This window comes from Amia ocellicauda, chromosome 6, assembly GCF_036373705.1.
Source record: "Amia ocellicauda isolate fAmiCal2 chromosome 6, fAmiCal2.hap1, whole genome shotgun sequence".
NCBI lineage: Eukaryota > Metazoa > Chordata > Actinopteri > Amiiformes > Amiidae > Amia > Amia ocellicauda.
In genome coordinates this window covers 27,996,899-28,009,242 of record NC_089855.1, presented here as the reverse complement: position 1 = coordinate 28,009,242, position 12,344 = coordinate 27,996,899, and the positions used below count along the sequence as shown (strand labels likewise).

General features: G+C 39.4%; 1 protein-coding gene across 13 annotated transcripts in view; it reads left to right on the top strand.

Moving 5' to 3' along the window:
* Positions 1 to 12,344, top strand: part of LOC136751276 (dedicator of cytokinesis protein 9) — a 127,953-nt gene that overhangs the window by 72,394 nt on the left and 43,215 nt on the right. For all 13 annotated transcript variants that reach the window (XM_066706754.1, XM_066706744.1, XM_066706751.1 and 10 more), the window contains exons 5-11: positions 933 to 1,002; positions 3,320 to 3,415; positions 3,760 to 3,894; positions 8,164 to 8,338; positions 9,992 to 10,044; positions 10,934 to 11,008; positions 11,316 to 11,456. In XM_066706754.1, the coding sequence (XP_066562851.1) occupies positions 933 to 1,002; positions 3,320 to 3,415; positions 3,760 to 3,894; positions 8,164 to 8,338; positions 9,992 to 10,044; positions 10,934 to 11,008; positions 11,316 to 11,456 (745 nt within the window). The remainder of the gene's footprint in view (positions 1 to 932; positions 1,003 to 3,319; positions 3,416 to 3,759; positions 3,895 to 8,163; positions 8,339 to 9,991; positions 10,045 to 10,933; positions 11,009 to 11,315; positions 11,457 to 12,344) is intronic.

Genomic DNA, 12,344 nt, shown 5'->3' with positions numbered 1-12,344 from the left:
CTGTTTCCTGCTGAAAGAAGCAATGTCCTTGTCTGTGAAAGCCCTATAGTGACAGTTTATTTTAGTCTGTCCCCCTCCCTCCATCCCCCGTTTCGAACTGACATGGCTCTTCCATTCTCTGACGCATGCTAATAGCAGTGAGAAAAAAAGTTTGAAGGATGTGGCACAACCTCGCTTCCTGAAGTGAAGAAGGGGGGCAAGCCTTTAATTAAAAAGTCACTTCAACCACGCCGAAAGCTGTAATACCTTTTAACAGGCAGTGCCAGAGCTGGATTGCATTGTCTGTTACGTTATGGGAAGCCAGTGGCAGGGAATTTGTGGTTTTTGGAGGGTGGGTCTCTCTCTAGATTGACACAATCTGTATATAAAGAAGAAAGCCGCGGCAGTTAAGAAGTCCAGAGAAAAGTTGAAAGTTGCATAAGTGTGTACAGCACCTTTACACAAGGCCATATGCCTCAGTGTTTTCACTCAGGGCTGTTACATTTCGCTGGAGGACTTGGAGAGGCCAGTCACACTCACACTCACAATCACAGACCACCATGTTAGGGGCTTAGAATCCTTGTATTGAGTGGTGAATTAGCTCAAAATAAGGCTTTTATTCACAAGGGCTGCTTCAACGCAAAGGACTTTATGGTGGTATATTATAGATGTGTACTGAAATATACCTTTTTTCCATATGTATATTTATATGTGCTATCCATGTCCAAATCCTCATGTGGAGTCCTGTATATCATGACTGGTCTCATCCCAACAGTAAGAAAAGTAAATTTGACATTAAGGAATATTTCAGGGTCCATTTTTGCCTGCAATACAGTCTGTAGAAGAAAACTGGGAATCCTTATATGTTTAGAGTATTTGTGTAGTGTAGTGATTGTGAAGCTACTGCAGCAAAGTGTGGATTTTCTTGCTGAGTCTCGAGAACTGTTTTACAGCAAGGTGTCCCGGCCAGATAAGCTGCCCGTCCACGTCTTTGAGGTAGACGAAGATGCAGACAAAGATGAGGTAAGTAAACGGCCCTCAGTCACTCAGCCGTCACCTCCTGTCTTCTGAGATCTGCTTCCAAAAATAGCATTTTCCCTTCTGCTCTAGTCTGGGAGCACAATTCCAACGTCTTCGGCCAGTGGCTTGGCTGACCCTCTCTAACACCGAGCCTGGTGAGAGGTGAATTCCTGTGACAGGAAGGACTGCCTTCAGGATGGGTTCCCAGAAGGCACTGTGTCAGGGGTCTAGAGGATTGTAGTTCAGTTGCCACCGTGGCGTTGTGCAAATCTAAGTCTAAAGCCACCTTCTCGATTGACTACTCTGACAAACCACTTACCAGTACTCTCTCCTTAATGAATCCTTTTGGAGCCAATTTAAGAATGAAACGTCTCTTTTAAAAGTTTTCTTGATTTCCTCATTTGATCTCATTGTAATCCTTTTTCTTCTAAGAGTTATTTACTGGTCTTGGTTTGGCACAATACACTCTTGTGGGAAATAACTTGGCTTTTTGCCCTAAGGTACAATCCTGATGCATGAGACAGAAATAAACAGTCAGCACATTATGAAATTTGATTAAAGTAAAATAATTAAATTACAACATCGTTCTTTTTCGGTGATGTGCTTTCTCCCCCCCACCCCCCCCCCCCCGATCTCTCTCAACTGGACCCTTGAAATGTTAAATACTCAGTGACTGAATATAAAGTTGTCTTATTAAAAAAAATGCAAAAGTCTTAAATTAAGATTTTCAAAATATCTTGGAAATGCTACAAAAGTGTAAAAGCTGAGCAGATGTACATTTAAAAAAAACAAAAAGGTGGGAGTGGCAAAGTGCTTTCTCCCACAGTTACTCAGTGAAAATATTCTCACAGAAGGAGAGAAACTGTAGACTGAGTACTGTACAAAGAATGAGTGCCAAAAGCGCATTCCCTTTTATATGTACAATGAATACACATTCATATATTATTGTCTGTTAATATCTAATTTCAGGTTCCTTGATGGTCTATGACATTTTTTTTTTTCTTCCTCCTCCTCCATGTATGGTCTCTACTCTGTCTGGAAATACAATATCTGTAATCTTCTTGGATTGATGCAAATGCCCAAGCTAACAAATGGCTACTTGAAATGCAGTGCATTGCCTATGATTAATTCTCCAAATAATAAAACAAAACAATCATGGTTTGGGTGACTGTTGATCTGCAGGTTGCTTAGTGACCATCTGTGGTGTATTATAGTTCAGAGAAAGCAAACACGGTTTAGACACAGCTACCGGGAAAGACATCACAGTCAGATGTATGATGAGGTGAACCGTATCTTGAAAAAACTTTCCCGGCCGCATGTAGCATATGAAATGCTTCAAGTGTTTCATACTCTGCGAAAAACAGACATTGAAATAAACAAACAAAAAAAATTATATCAAATTATATTCAAAAACCATTTTGTTACTGTAAGTGTCTGGAAATGCTTTGCCTGCCTCTATGAGACTGGTGCTTATACATGGGACATGTGGACAATGTCTAAATAAAGCTCATGAAACATTCATACAAAGCATCAGAGTCCCTCACAAACATACAAGATGGTGTGATTTGCAGCCGTTCTTCTCCAGACAGCTGCTACTTCTCATTTGGCTGTGGGAAAAATATTAAATGTGATCTGAAAATATATCGAAATCCTACTTATGATATGGAAATTAGAGCTTGAGACCCACATTTATTTTCAGAGTTTAGGAGTTACTTAACCAAACCAATTAAACTATAACAACTCCATCAGTTTATAGGAATACACACAGTTATTCACTTATTGAATAAGGTAGGAGTGAAGAATGTGATTTATATGCATTTGTATAGGTTTTAATTTCAGAATTTTAATGAAAATAATTCAGTAATAGTATTAAAGTGGCATCTCAGTTTTAATGTAGTATAAATAATAGGCATGAAACCAGGGGATCCTGAGGAACCTGTAAATATTGCTTTACCTGTAGCATGCTTTTTTCATATGCACTTGAATGACACCCTACTAATAATATATGGGTTTTTCTTTACTAAAAGGAAGAGGGATGCAATATTCTCCTTTTGTTTTTGTTTTGTGCTTATTATTTCTCTCGGTACATTTACTCTGTTCTGTGGACGACGACGGTTTTAGTCAGCTGTGAGACCCTTTCCTAGCATGTCAAGAGCACCTGCACTTCACGTCCTGGAAAATATTTGACTGACATGTTTGATACCCCTTGAAACTTTGCCAAACATTCGTGAGACTGTGTATACATGTGTGCTTGTGTGTGTGTGTGTGTGTGTGTGAGCAGCAGCATGTGTGGACTGATTGCTCTGGATGTGTTTTTCAGGATACAGCTTCCCTCGGCTCCCAGAAGGGAGGGGTAACAAAACACGGATGGCTTTACAAAGGCAATATGAACAGCGCAATCAGTGTGACCATGAGGGTAAGAAAGCCAATGATGTCAGCTCTAAGAGAACAAACAGATCATCGCTATTAATATTAATAGCCAGCTTTATATTGTGCTCATGTGTGGCATTGCTTGGCCTCATACGATTGCCGTACAATATTGCAGGGTTGCTGAACAAAGCATATAGAGCAGAAAGTTTTATGAATTCCAAGGGTTATGGGTTTTACATTGAGTTCTTAATTGTGTTAAACTTTTCTTTCTTTAAGAGGAATCTTAATCATTTTAACACTCCATCATTTCATGGTTTGCTTGGCCAGCTGTTTGCTTTCCCCATCATTGGTCTGCATTTTAAATGGTACATATTTTCTTCTGCTTCTCAGTCATTCAAAAGAAGATATTTCCACCTGACCCAGCTTGGTGATGGATCTTACAACCTTAACTTCTACAAGGACGAGAAACTCTCCAGAGAGCCCAAAGGATCGATATTCTTGGACTCCTGCATGGGTGTTGTTCAGGTAATGTCCCCAAAGCGCACTGCGGACAATGGATATCCGTTTTTAAATGTGATCTGATACAACCTTGGCACTTCAGTTTCAATCCAATTAGTACTTTGTGCCACTTGAGTGGCTCTTAATTACTTAATCAATCCAGCTGTTGAGGACCACTTAAATATTCAGGGATTAGTCAGTGTAATAGGGTTTGACGAAAAGACTCTGCCATCTTGAGTTAGCCCAAAACTATTTTATTATAAGCATGATCAAGGCACAGTGGCTCTTTAAGTCTCTGGACATGTAGGTAAATGGTGCAAAACTGGGCATACTGTTTGATTATAATGATAAAACTGCTAACAATAAAAAAAAAAACTGCTGAGGGGCCTTGATGATCTGTGACTTTACTCTTCACTGCCAAGTCTAAGCTGGACAGACAAAAAAGGTATACCTAATATGGTAGATGGTTTCTACCCTAGTTGTGTGGCTGGCTGGCTGCCTGCCTGTGCAATGAGAAACAGGAATTAATTCAGTCAGTTTGAAAGCAATGCTGCCAATCACCTAATTTAGGACAGGGAAGCTGACTGAAAAAGACACGCAGTGGAGGGAAATGCAAGTGAGAAATGCTTTGCCAGAACCTTTTGCATGACACAATATGTTCCTGTTTAACATACAAATAAAACTTAGGTCAACTCCAAGTCATCTTAAACATGTGTTTGAAAGGAGATTACCTTGCATACTTGCTCAAAGTTGGGCTTTGCAAGAAATCACATTTTTGTTTTGAGGGAGAGACCTTTATTAAGATCTTGTGCAAAGGTTGAGCAGAAAGCAGTTGCCCAGTAAATACAGGTTAATGAAACCATGCACGATAAAGTACAAATGTACACCTGATGTCTATGGTGTCTTTTGCACATGAAGGAGACCAAAGTTTAAGTGCAAGGGGAGTGTGCATTGTTTGTCACCGAACAATTTTTGCGCAAGAAGGTGAAAGGCTTTGATCTCTGGAGAGCATGGGACAACTCCTCCACCACGGATGAGGTGAAAAGCAATGGCAAGGAGGGAATGGGTTTAAAAAATAACAACGGTAAATGGATACATGGAGTTACATGGCCCTGTATCATTTTTGTAACCCCCCCCCCCCCCCCATCTCAAATTTTACAAACTAGCAAAGGCCTGAATTGTAACTGAATTGAACCAGAACATGATCAGACCTTGAAGTACAGTAAAATCTGCCTTTCATCCCTGACATGTTGACTGTGGGAGTCGTGGTTTGGTGCTTAATGAACACAGTGGAGCAGATGTGCTGTTTCTGACCTTTCAGGCATTCTCATAACACTTGCTGCGAACATTTCTGTGCAAAAATAATAAGCTCGGCTTGGAGGAGAAGCAACTCCTTTTATTAAAGGGAGTGTAGCCTCCCTTCTGGCCAAGATTTAATTCTGCTGAAGCAATCTCTTTAAGATAACAGGGCTGGCTTCAGTATCCTTGAACAGGGAACAAAGACTTTGCTTATGAAGATTGCTGTCTGCTGTCTTATGTTCCTCACATGGCAGAACTGTGCTCTGTAACCATTTTGCAGATGGACAATCAGAAATATTAGAGTTTATCAAGAATCATATGTCATTTAATTGTGTAGGCAGCAGTGTGGAGAGTAGCATTAGACCTCTGAACCCATAACTTGTTGGTTCAGGGTTAAATGTCAGGCTGGCACTGCACCTAGATTGTTCCAGTAAAATATTTAGATGTATGAAAGCTTTACAAATGCAAGTTGCTCAGGATAAAGTTGACAGCCATAAATAAATGAATAGTAAATTAGCATAAGATGGAGATTGTTGATTATTTAACATGCCATGTCTCAAGATTTAAAGTTTAACATTTTTAACACCTTTTGGGCACTAATCTGAATGAAAAACAAAATCAGACTTGGTTATATTTAGGACATTTTTTCATTTGTAGGAAGAAATAGCTTGACTAAAATATACGAGCTTGTCCCTGATTCCCTGAGCAGTGCTTTCGAATGTGTGTGTGTGTCTAGTGCTGCATTATTTCTGCTTTTCCTTTCTGCTTTTTTTTCCAAACCTGTTATTACTGCACTTTCATTGTTAAGAAAATTACCCTCATGCTGTGCTGTAAAAATAAAGTCTAACTTAATAAAAAGAAAACAGATAAAACACACAATGGCTGGCTTTTCAAAGAGACTGCTAATAATTACCCAATCTCTGGTTAGCGAACAAAAGTATAACAAGCTCAAACTGCCATAACACGTTCACTCCTGCTGCTTATGATATCATTTGAAAGCCCTTGGACTGTAAAACTGGACTGTACTGCGCCCCTACCCAGCTGTTGGCCTGCAGCTCAACTCCTTTCTTTGGGGAAAAACTAAAGAAAAACATCAACAACACATTGTCCTGTAATCTAGAAAATACTTCATGCTATTAGCTCCATTGGTACTAGTCTCGGTCATCAACTATATAACATTCACAGACCTTGTACTAAAACTGTCCATGACTTCCAACACCCTGAAGATGTCCGATATATTATTCATTTGGGAATCGCATAGATTTACGTCTCCAGGCCTCATCCTCAAAGCATAAGGACAACATATTTTCTGACTTGGTAGATGTCTTTTTGACTGATGTCTTTCCTCAGAGATGCACATGGCCCAACATAATTATTTATTGACCTGTCGAAATTGATAAAAGATGAAATCTGAAAAAAGCATGGCCCCAAACTTTTCAGTAGCATGCTTTTAATCATAGCTGGGGTTTAGTCTGGCAAGAAATATCTAATGACATATCACTACTGTGTTTGATGCTTCATGGCTGTGCATGCTACTCCCACAAAACCTGGGATCTCAGGCAATTGTACACAATACAGCTGCCTTCAAAACAGAGCCTCCTAAACATAGTGGCCCAAACCATGGATGCCCTAAACAGCCATCTTTTCTCACACTTCCACATCTGGTGTATAAATATAAGCCTAAAGATCTGTACTTTTTTCAGCCTCGTTTGTGCTTTTTACGGTTTGTCATGAATCTTATTTAATGCTAGATTTACTCAGTTTAATATGATGTTTTTTTTGTGTGTCTTTTATAGCTTGGATCTGTGGTGAAAGGATTTACAGTAGTTAGAAGTTATAGGTCCTAATCCTATATTAATATTATTTTAGCACGTTTATGACAGTCCTTTCTAGAAACTCACTTTTTGTAGACCACAAAATCGGAGAGATGTTTACAGAGCTCCCACGATAGGATGCAGATGTATTTTCTTTTTTGTTCTTGTTGTAGATAATCTCAGAACAACTGAAATATAGAGTGGCAGACGTTAGATCAATTTGCTGATCAGGATATTAACGCTGCCTGTGGAAATGATAGTAAATTAATTCACTCATGCATTAGATGCTCTCAAAAAAAGGAAAGAGGAAGCACAGGAACTCATTCAGGCAGTGCCAGTTGTCTCGTGCTTCGAGGCCCAGAGGCGCCGAGACGGCCAGCCTCAGCAATTCCCTTTAAAAGAGCTCAGGTTTAGTCTTGGCCCTTGAAAGCTCTTTGTCGCACATGTGGATTTAGTTTTAACTTTCCCTCAGTGTGTTTCCTACTCAGTTATCAGGAGGGGGGTATACATTTCCATTTTTTCCAGTTCTAACTGAAAAACAATGTGTGGAAACGGATAGCAAAGTGTTGAGATAAAGCAAACCAATAGTATTATTATTATTATTAGTTTAAGAAATGTGATTTAAAATGGTGCTCTCTGAAACTGTGACACATCAGTGCATGACCTGTATCATCAGTGTTTCTGAAGATGTAGTATATATCATTACTGATGCAATGATTTCCTAAGAAACTGTGCAGTACTTTAATGTGTAGATACAGAACATTTTGCTTGCTTGGAGTTAACTTTTGTGGGGAAAAAAACTTGGGTCACTTGACATTGGAAGGAAAAGTTGCAGGTGTTACCTTTGCATGATGAATTGGAACATTCTGTTTTATGACAGAGATTCTGCATCCACCGTTAACTTTCATTCTTGTTCAATAAACCTAAAAACTAGTAATAATATTATGAATTGCACTGTAAATCCTGACCTTCTGGAAGTTGTCTTCCCTCAGGAGCCAAACGCACATTCTGTACCTACAAAAGGGGCAATGCTGTTACATCAGTCTTATCAGAGAAGGCTGGGCTCTAGCTTTCCAACCTGATGTCATCCGGAGATATGAAGCCCAAGCCAGAGGGGACGTTTTCATCAGGTTGTTGTTGCTGCTTTTTGTGTGCCAGCTGACTCTGAGCCCTTTCCTTTCAGAACACCAAAGTGCGCCGTTTCGCCTTTGAACTGAAGATGCAGGACAAGAGCAGCTACCTGCTGGCAGCCGACAGCGAAGTGGAGATGGAGGAGTGGATCGGCACGCTGAACAAAATCTTGCACAGCAGCTTCGAAATCGCCATGCAGGAGAAGAGGAACGGAGAGGCGCATGATGGTTGGTCTTGTTCCCTGCTTAGCAATAGGTTATGAAAAGGGGTTTTAATTTGTAACCTGCACAGCTTTTAAAGTGGGCTGAAGGGACACATAGACCCCAGTTACCACCTTGAGAGTTTCTTGGGTGTTTGTGCAGTTGATTGTGTAGTGTATGTTTTTTTTATCCTCATCCTTATATCTGTGTACAGTGATGGGATGGAGAGAATGATTGTGGTTGTGTGGCATGAGCTAGCAGGGATTGCATTAATCCACACACATTGCACACAGCTGTACAATTGGAACTGTATCACTTCAGCTTTCGCCACCCCGAAGCAGAAAATATTGAACACGTTGCATGTCCTGTTTTAATGTCATTTCTGGGCTGCAGCTAAGATAAATTTGATACAGACTGCAACAGGGTAAATTAGAAGCTGGTTTGACTAATTTCAAAGATTTTATTTACAATGTCTCATGTATCTACACTTTTAAGCACAAAAATGAACTACATAACATCAGGCTGTAAAAATCAGTTTAAAATGCACATGGTTTATTCCTAAACAGTGGCAAAGTGGAAAGAAATAAAACAAACTAAATGTTTAAAAACATTACATGCCCATGGTCATTATAAATGGTATTTTTTAAATTTGTTTTGTAACAACAGACTTCAACTACAGAAGTGTTAAAAAAGATGATAATATTATATTCCATGCTGGGTGGTGCGGTTTAAACATACAACCATACACAGCTGGATCTAAAATGACTACACTACGGCATATTTATTGACCACTTTGTCAAACTGTCTGGGACAGAAGCTTGCAAAACTTCAGCAGAACCCTGGGTGTCCACACATGCAAACAAACAGCCAATAAATACAAAGAAACATTTCTACGGATATTCATCCTAGATCCTTTCTGTGCTGCTATACTGTGTCAATTTGCATTTCAGTATTTGTCACTGTTTTCTCATTTAGTATAACATCTTTATTCTGAATGTGATGTCAGATCATTGAAAAATAAATATCTATGCACCTAAGCAATAAGTTATACACTTCCGGTAGCACACAGCTGACAGTACATATTAGTGATGATGGGATAGTAGTTGAATAGCCTGCACAGTACATCATTAGCAGATTGTTTCTTTTAAATACCAACCTGCCGGTGTGATTTCAAGCGAGACGAACACGTGCCGTCCTTGACAGCGATTCACAAGGGAGATGTCCCCCACACGGCATCATTTCCAAGCACTTTTCTGGGCGTGTGACTCATTACAGACCACCCAGTTACTCTGCATTTTCATTTTCGTTTTTAATTATCTCGAGTTACTGACTGTAGACTGTATCTTATCTTCATTTCTGTCAGTCAAGACATAACCTTTTAAGTAAGGTGTTCTGTGTTCATCACGCATACTGATTAAGGGGATAATTGCACAGTGAACCCCTTTCTAATTAGTGAAGTGCACAGTGGGAAATGCAAGAGATTTCCGAAGTAGGAAATAAGTAACAACATTCTTGCATATTCTCTTATTCACCCTCATTCTAAATGATGTTTTTGTTTTGCAATCTCTTTTTGCTGGTTTAGGGATATTCTACTTTGTGTCTATTAAAAATGTTTGTTAAAAGGATGAGTTTTTCTGGCTCCTAACTAACCGTAGTTGTTCTTTGTTCATGCTTTTTCAGATGACGAGTCAGGAAAAGCAGATAGTTCATCAACAACCCTGGACAGCTATCAGGTATGTGTTGTATTCTGAGTATCTGACCAGTATATACAGCCCTGTGTCTAGCAGCAAATGTCTCTGAATAAAAATGCAGCACAGTGAAATTGTAGAGCAGGCGTTGAGCACATAACTCCTGTTATGCACATTTCAAAATGTGTGTTTTGTAATGCTGATTGTTTAGTGTTTTTTTGTGTTTATGTGCTTTCTGCGTTAAAGGCATTTCACTGTTTAAACAAGCAGTAAAAGGAAGTGGCGGTTTCTTGTCTTATTTTAGAATGGTCTGAGGCCGGTATGGCAACCATCCCATTCCAATGACAATGTAGCCTAGCCCTAATGCAGCTGTTTGTGTCTTAATGTTTTTCCTTTGTTGTTGTTTTTTCAATTTTGTAACGAAGATTACCTTCTTGTATTATTTAATATCTCTGGATTTCCTTGCAAAAATCTGACGCGTGCAGTTTTGCAAATCACAGAGCCTAAACTTGCAGATTGTGTGACCCATATCTTGACACATGTTGGAGTAATGAGAAAAAGCTGGTCTATGAGGGATCTTCTCCATCTGCTCTCCAAACAAAGCGGCAGACTGAGCTTGGAGTGCAAAAACCGTGCACGCGTGTGTCACATGAGTGAAAACGTGGCGCTCTCTTGACAGAGATGAGCTACATTATCAAACAGTCTGTACTGTCTTTCTGCATTTTATAAATTAATGCAAATTGACCTGTTTGATGTAAATTATGTCTATTGTAATTGAGATAAATTCTCGGCTTCAAAATTCTTTCTCCATATCCAGTTCTGTCTTAATTATAATCCTGTCTGTATGAAGTAATCTACACAGTATTTTTTACACAGTACACAGATGTCCAGACAAAGAATTCACTGAATCCTATTGTTCTTTTGTTTTAATCAGAGTGCCAGAGAAAACGATGTGAAAACAAGAAGTGAAAGCAGGCTGAAGCTGTTTACTTTGGATCCCGATACACAGGTCAGTAAGCTGGAAGACTCGAGGAATGTTTCATATCAGAGATTCACCTTCACATCTCACGTGAATTTGCCTTTTGGCACCTTTTTTACATTCCTAGCAGCTGTTTGATTGTTGTTCCATTAAAAGCTACACATGTACATTAGTGAAAACAGTCCTATTTCTAAAGGGAGGAATACTGCTCTGGTTTGATTTGGGAAACTGCATCGAAACGCCAAGTCACATTTTGGTGTCAGTGAGGTGATTACCATGAATTTATTAAAACGTGTACCGTGACAAATTTTGTGTCGTTAATTCAATTTTTTTTCAGAAACTTGACTTCTCAGGGATTGAACCCGACATCAAGCAGTTTGAAGAGAAATTTGGGAAACGGGTTTTGGTGAACTGCAACGACTTGTCCTTCAATCTGCAAAGCTGCGTCGCGGAGAACGAAGAAGGGCCCACAACAAATGTAGGTTAACGCGTCACTGATTTTGCTTATGTCCTATGAGTCTCTTGTTGTTTTTTCCATTTGAAACTTCAAAAGCCGGCCCGATCTTTTCTGTCATGTAGTGCCATATACACTTTAGCGGCTGGTTCAGAGCCGTGTGGACTCTGCACTCTGTGCAATGCTGAGACCACGGTTTCTGCTCAGAACTCCTTCTGTCTGGGCTTGTGATGGGAATTTATGTAACCATAGCAACCCTCCACTTACCACAGTGATTATCCCAGCTGTGTGAGGTTGGTTTCCTGCTGCCTTTCAGATAGTCTGTAACCTCTGAAAAAATCACACCCCTCCTCCCAGAGCCAGGAAAATAACCATTGTCTGGGAATACAGTGTAATGGCACAAGTATCTAATACAAAAAAAAAAGTAAATGGCTTCCTCTGTGTATCTGGATTACAATGTAAGATGCCATTTATTTATTAAGTTTATTAATAATTTAATTTGTGCTGATTAGATTTAATGTAAGTTACATTGTACTAAGGCCAGTGAAATGATAAATAAGAATGCACGCATTGATTCATCACTTCTCATCCCTTTAAAATGAAGTAAACCTACAGATACGTAAAAGGAGTAAGACTTGGCAGTGATGGGTTAATTGAGGAAAAAAAAAGATGCATCCCATCCCTTTTATCTCTATGCACTCGCTGAATTCAGTCATAGGCGAGAGAGATTGTGAAATCCGTTTTCTATAAACCTTCTTTGTGAATGTCTGCTTATTAAAACGACATTGTATGCCAGATGTTTGAGGTTATGTGGATAAACCAACATTTTTCTTTAAATCCAATAAATATCTGTAATCAAGACAGACACCGGTTTCAACTCATGAGGAATGGAAAAGGCAACATCTTGAATTA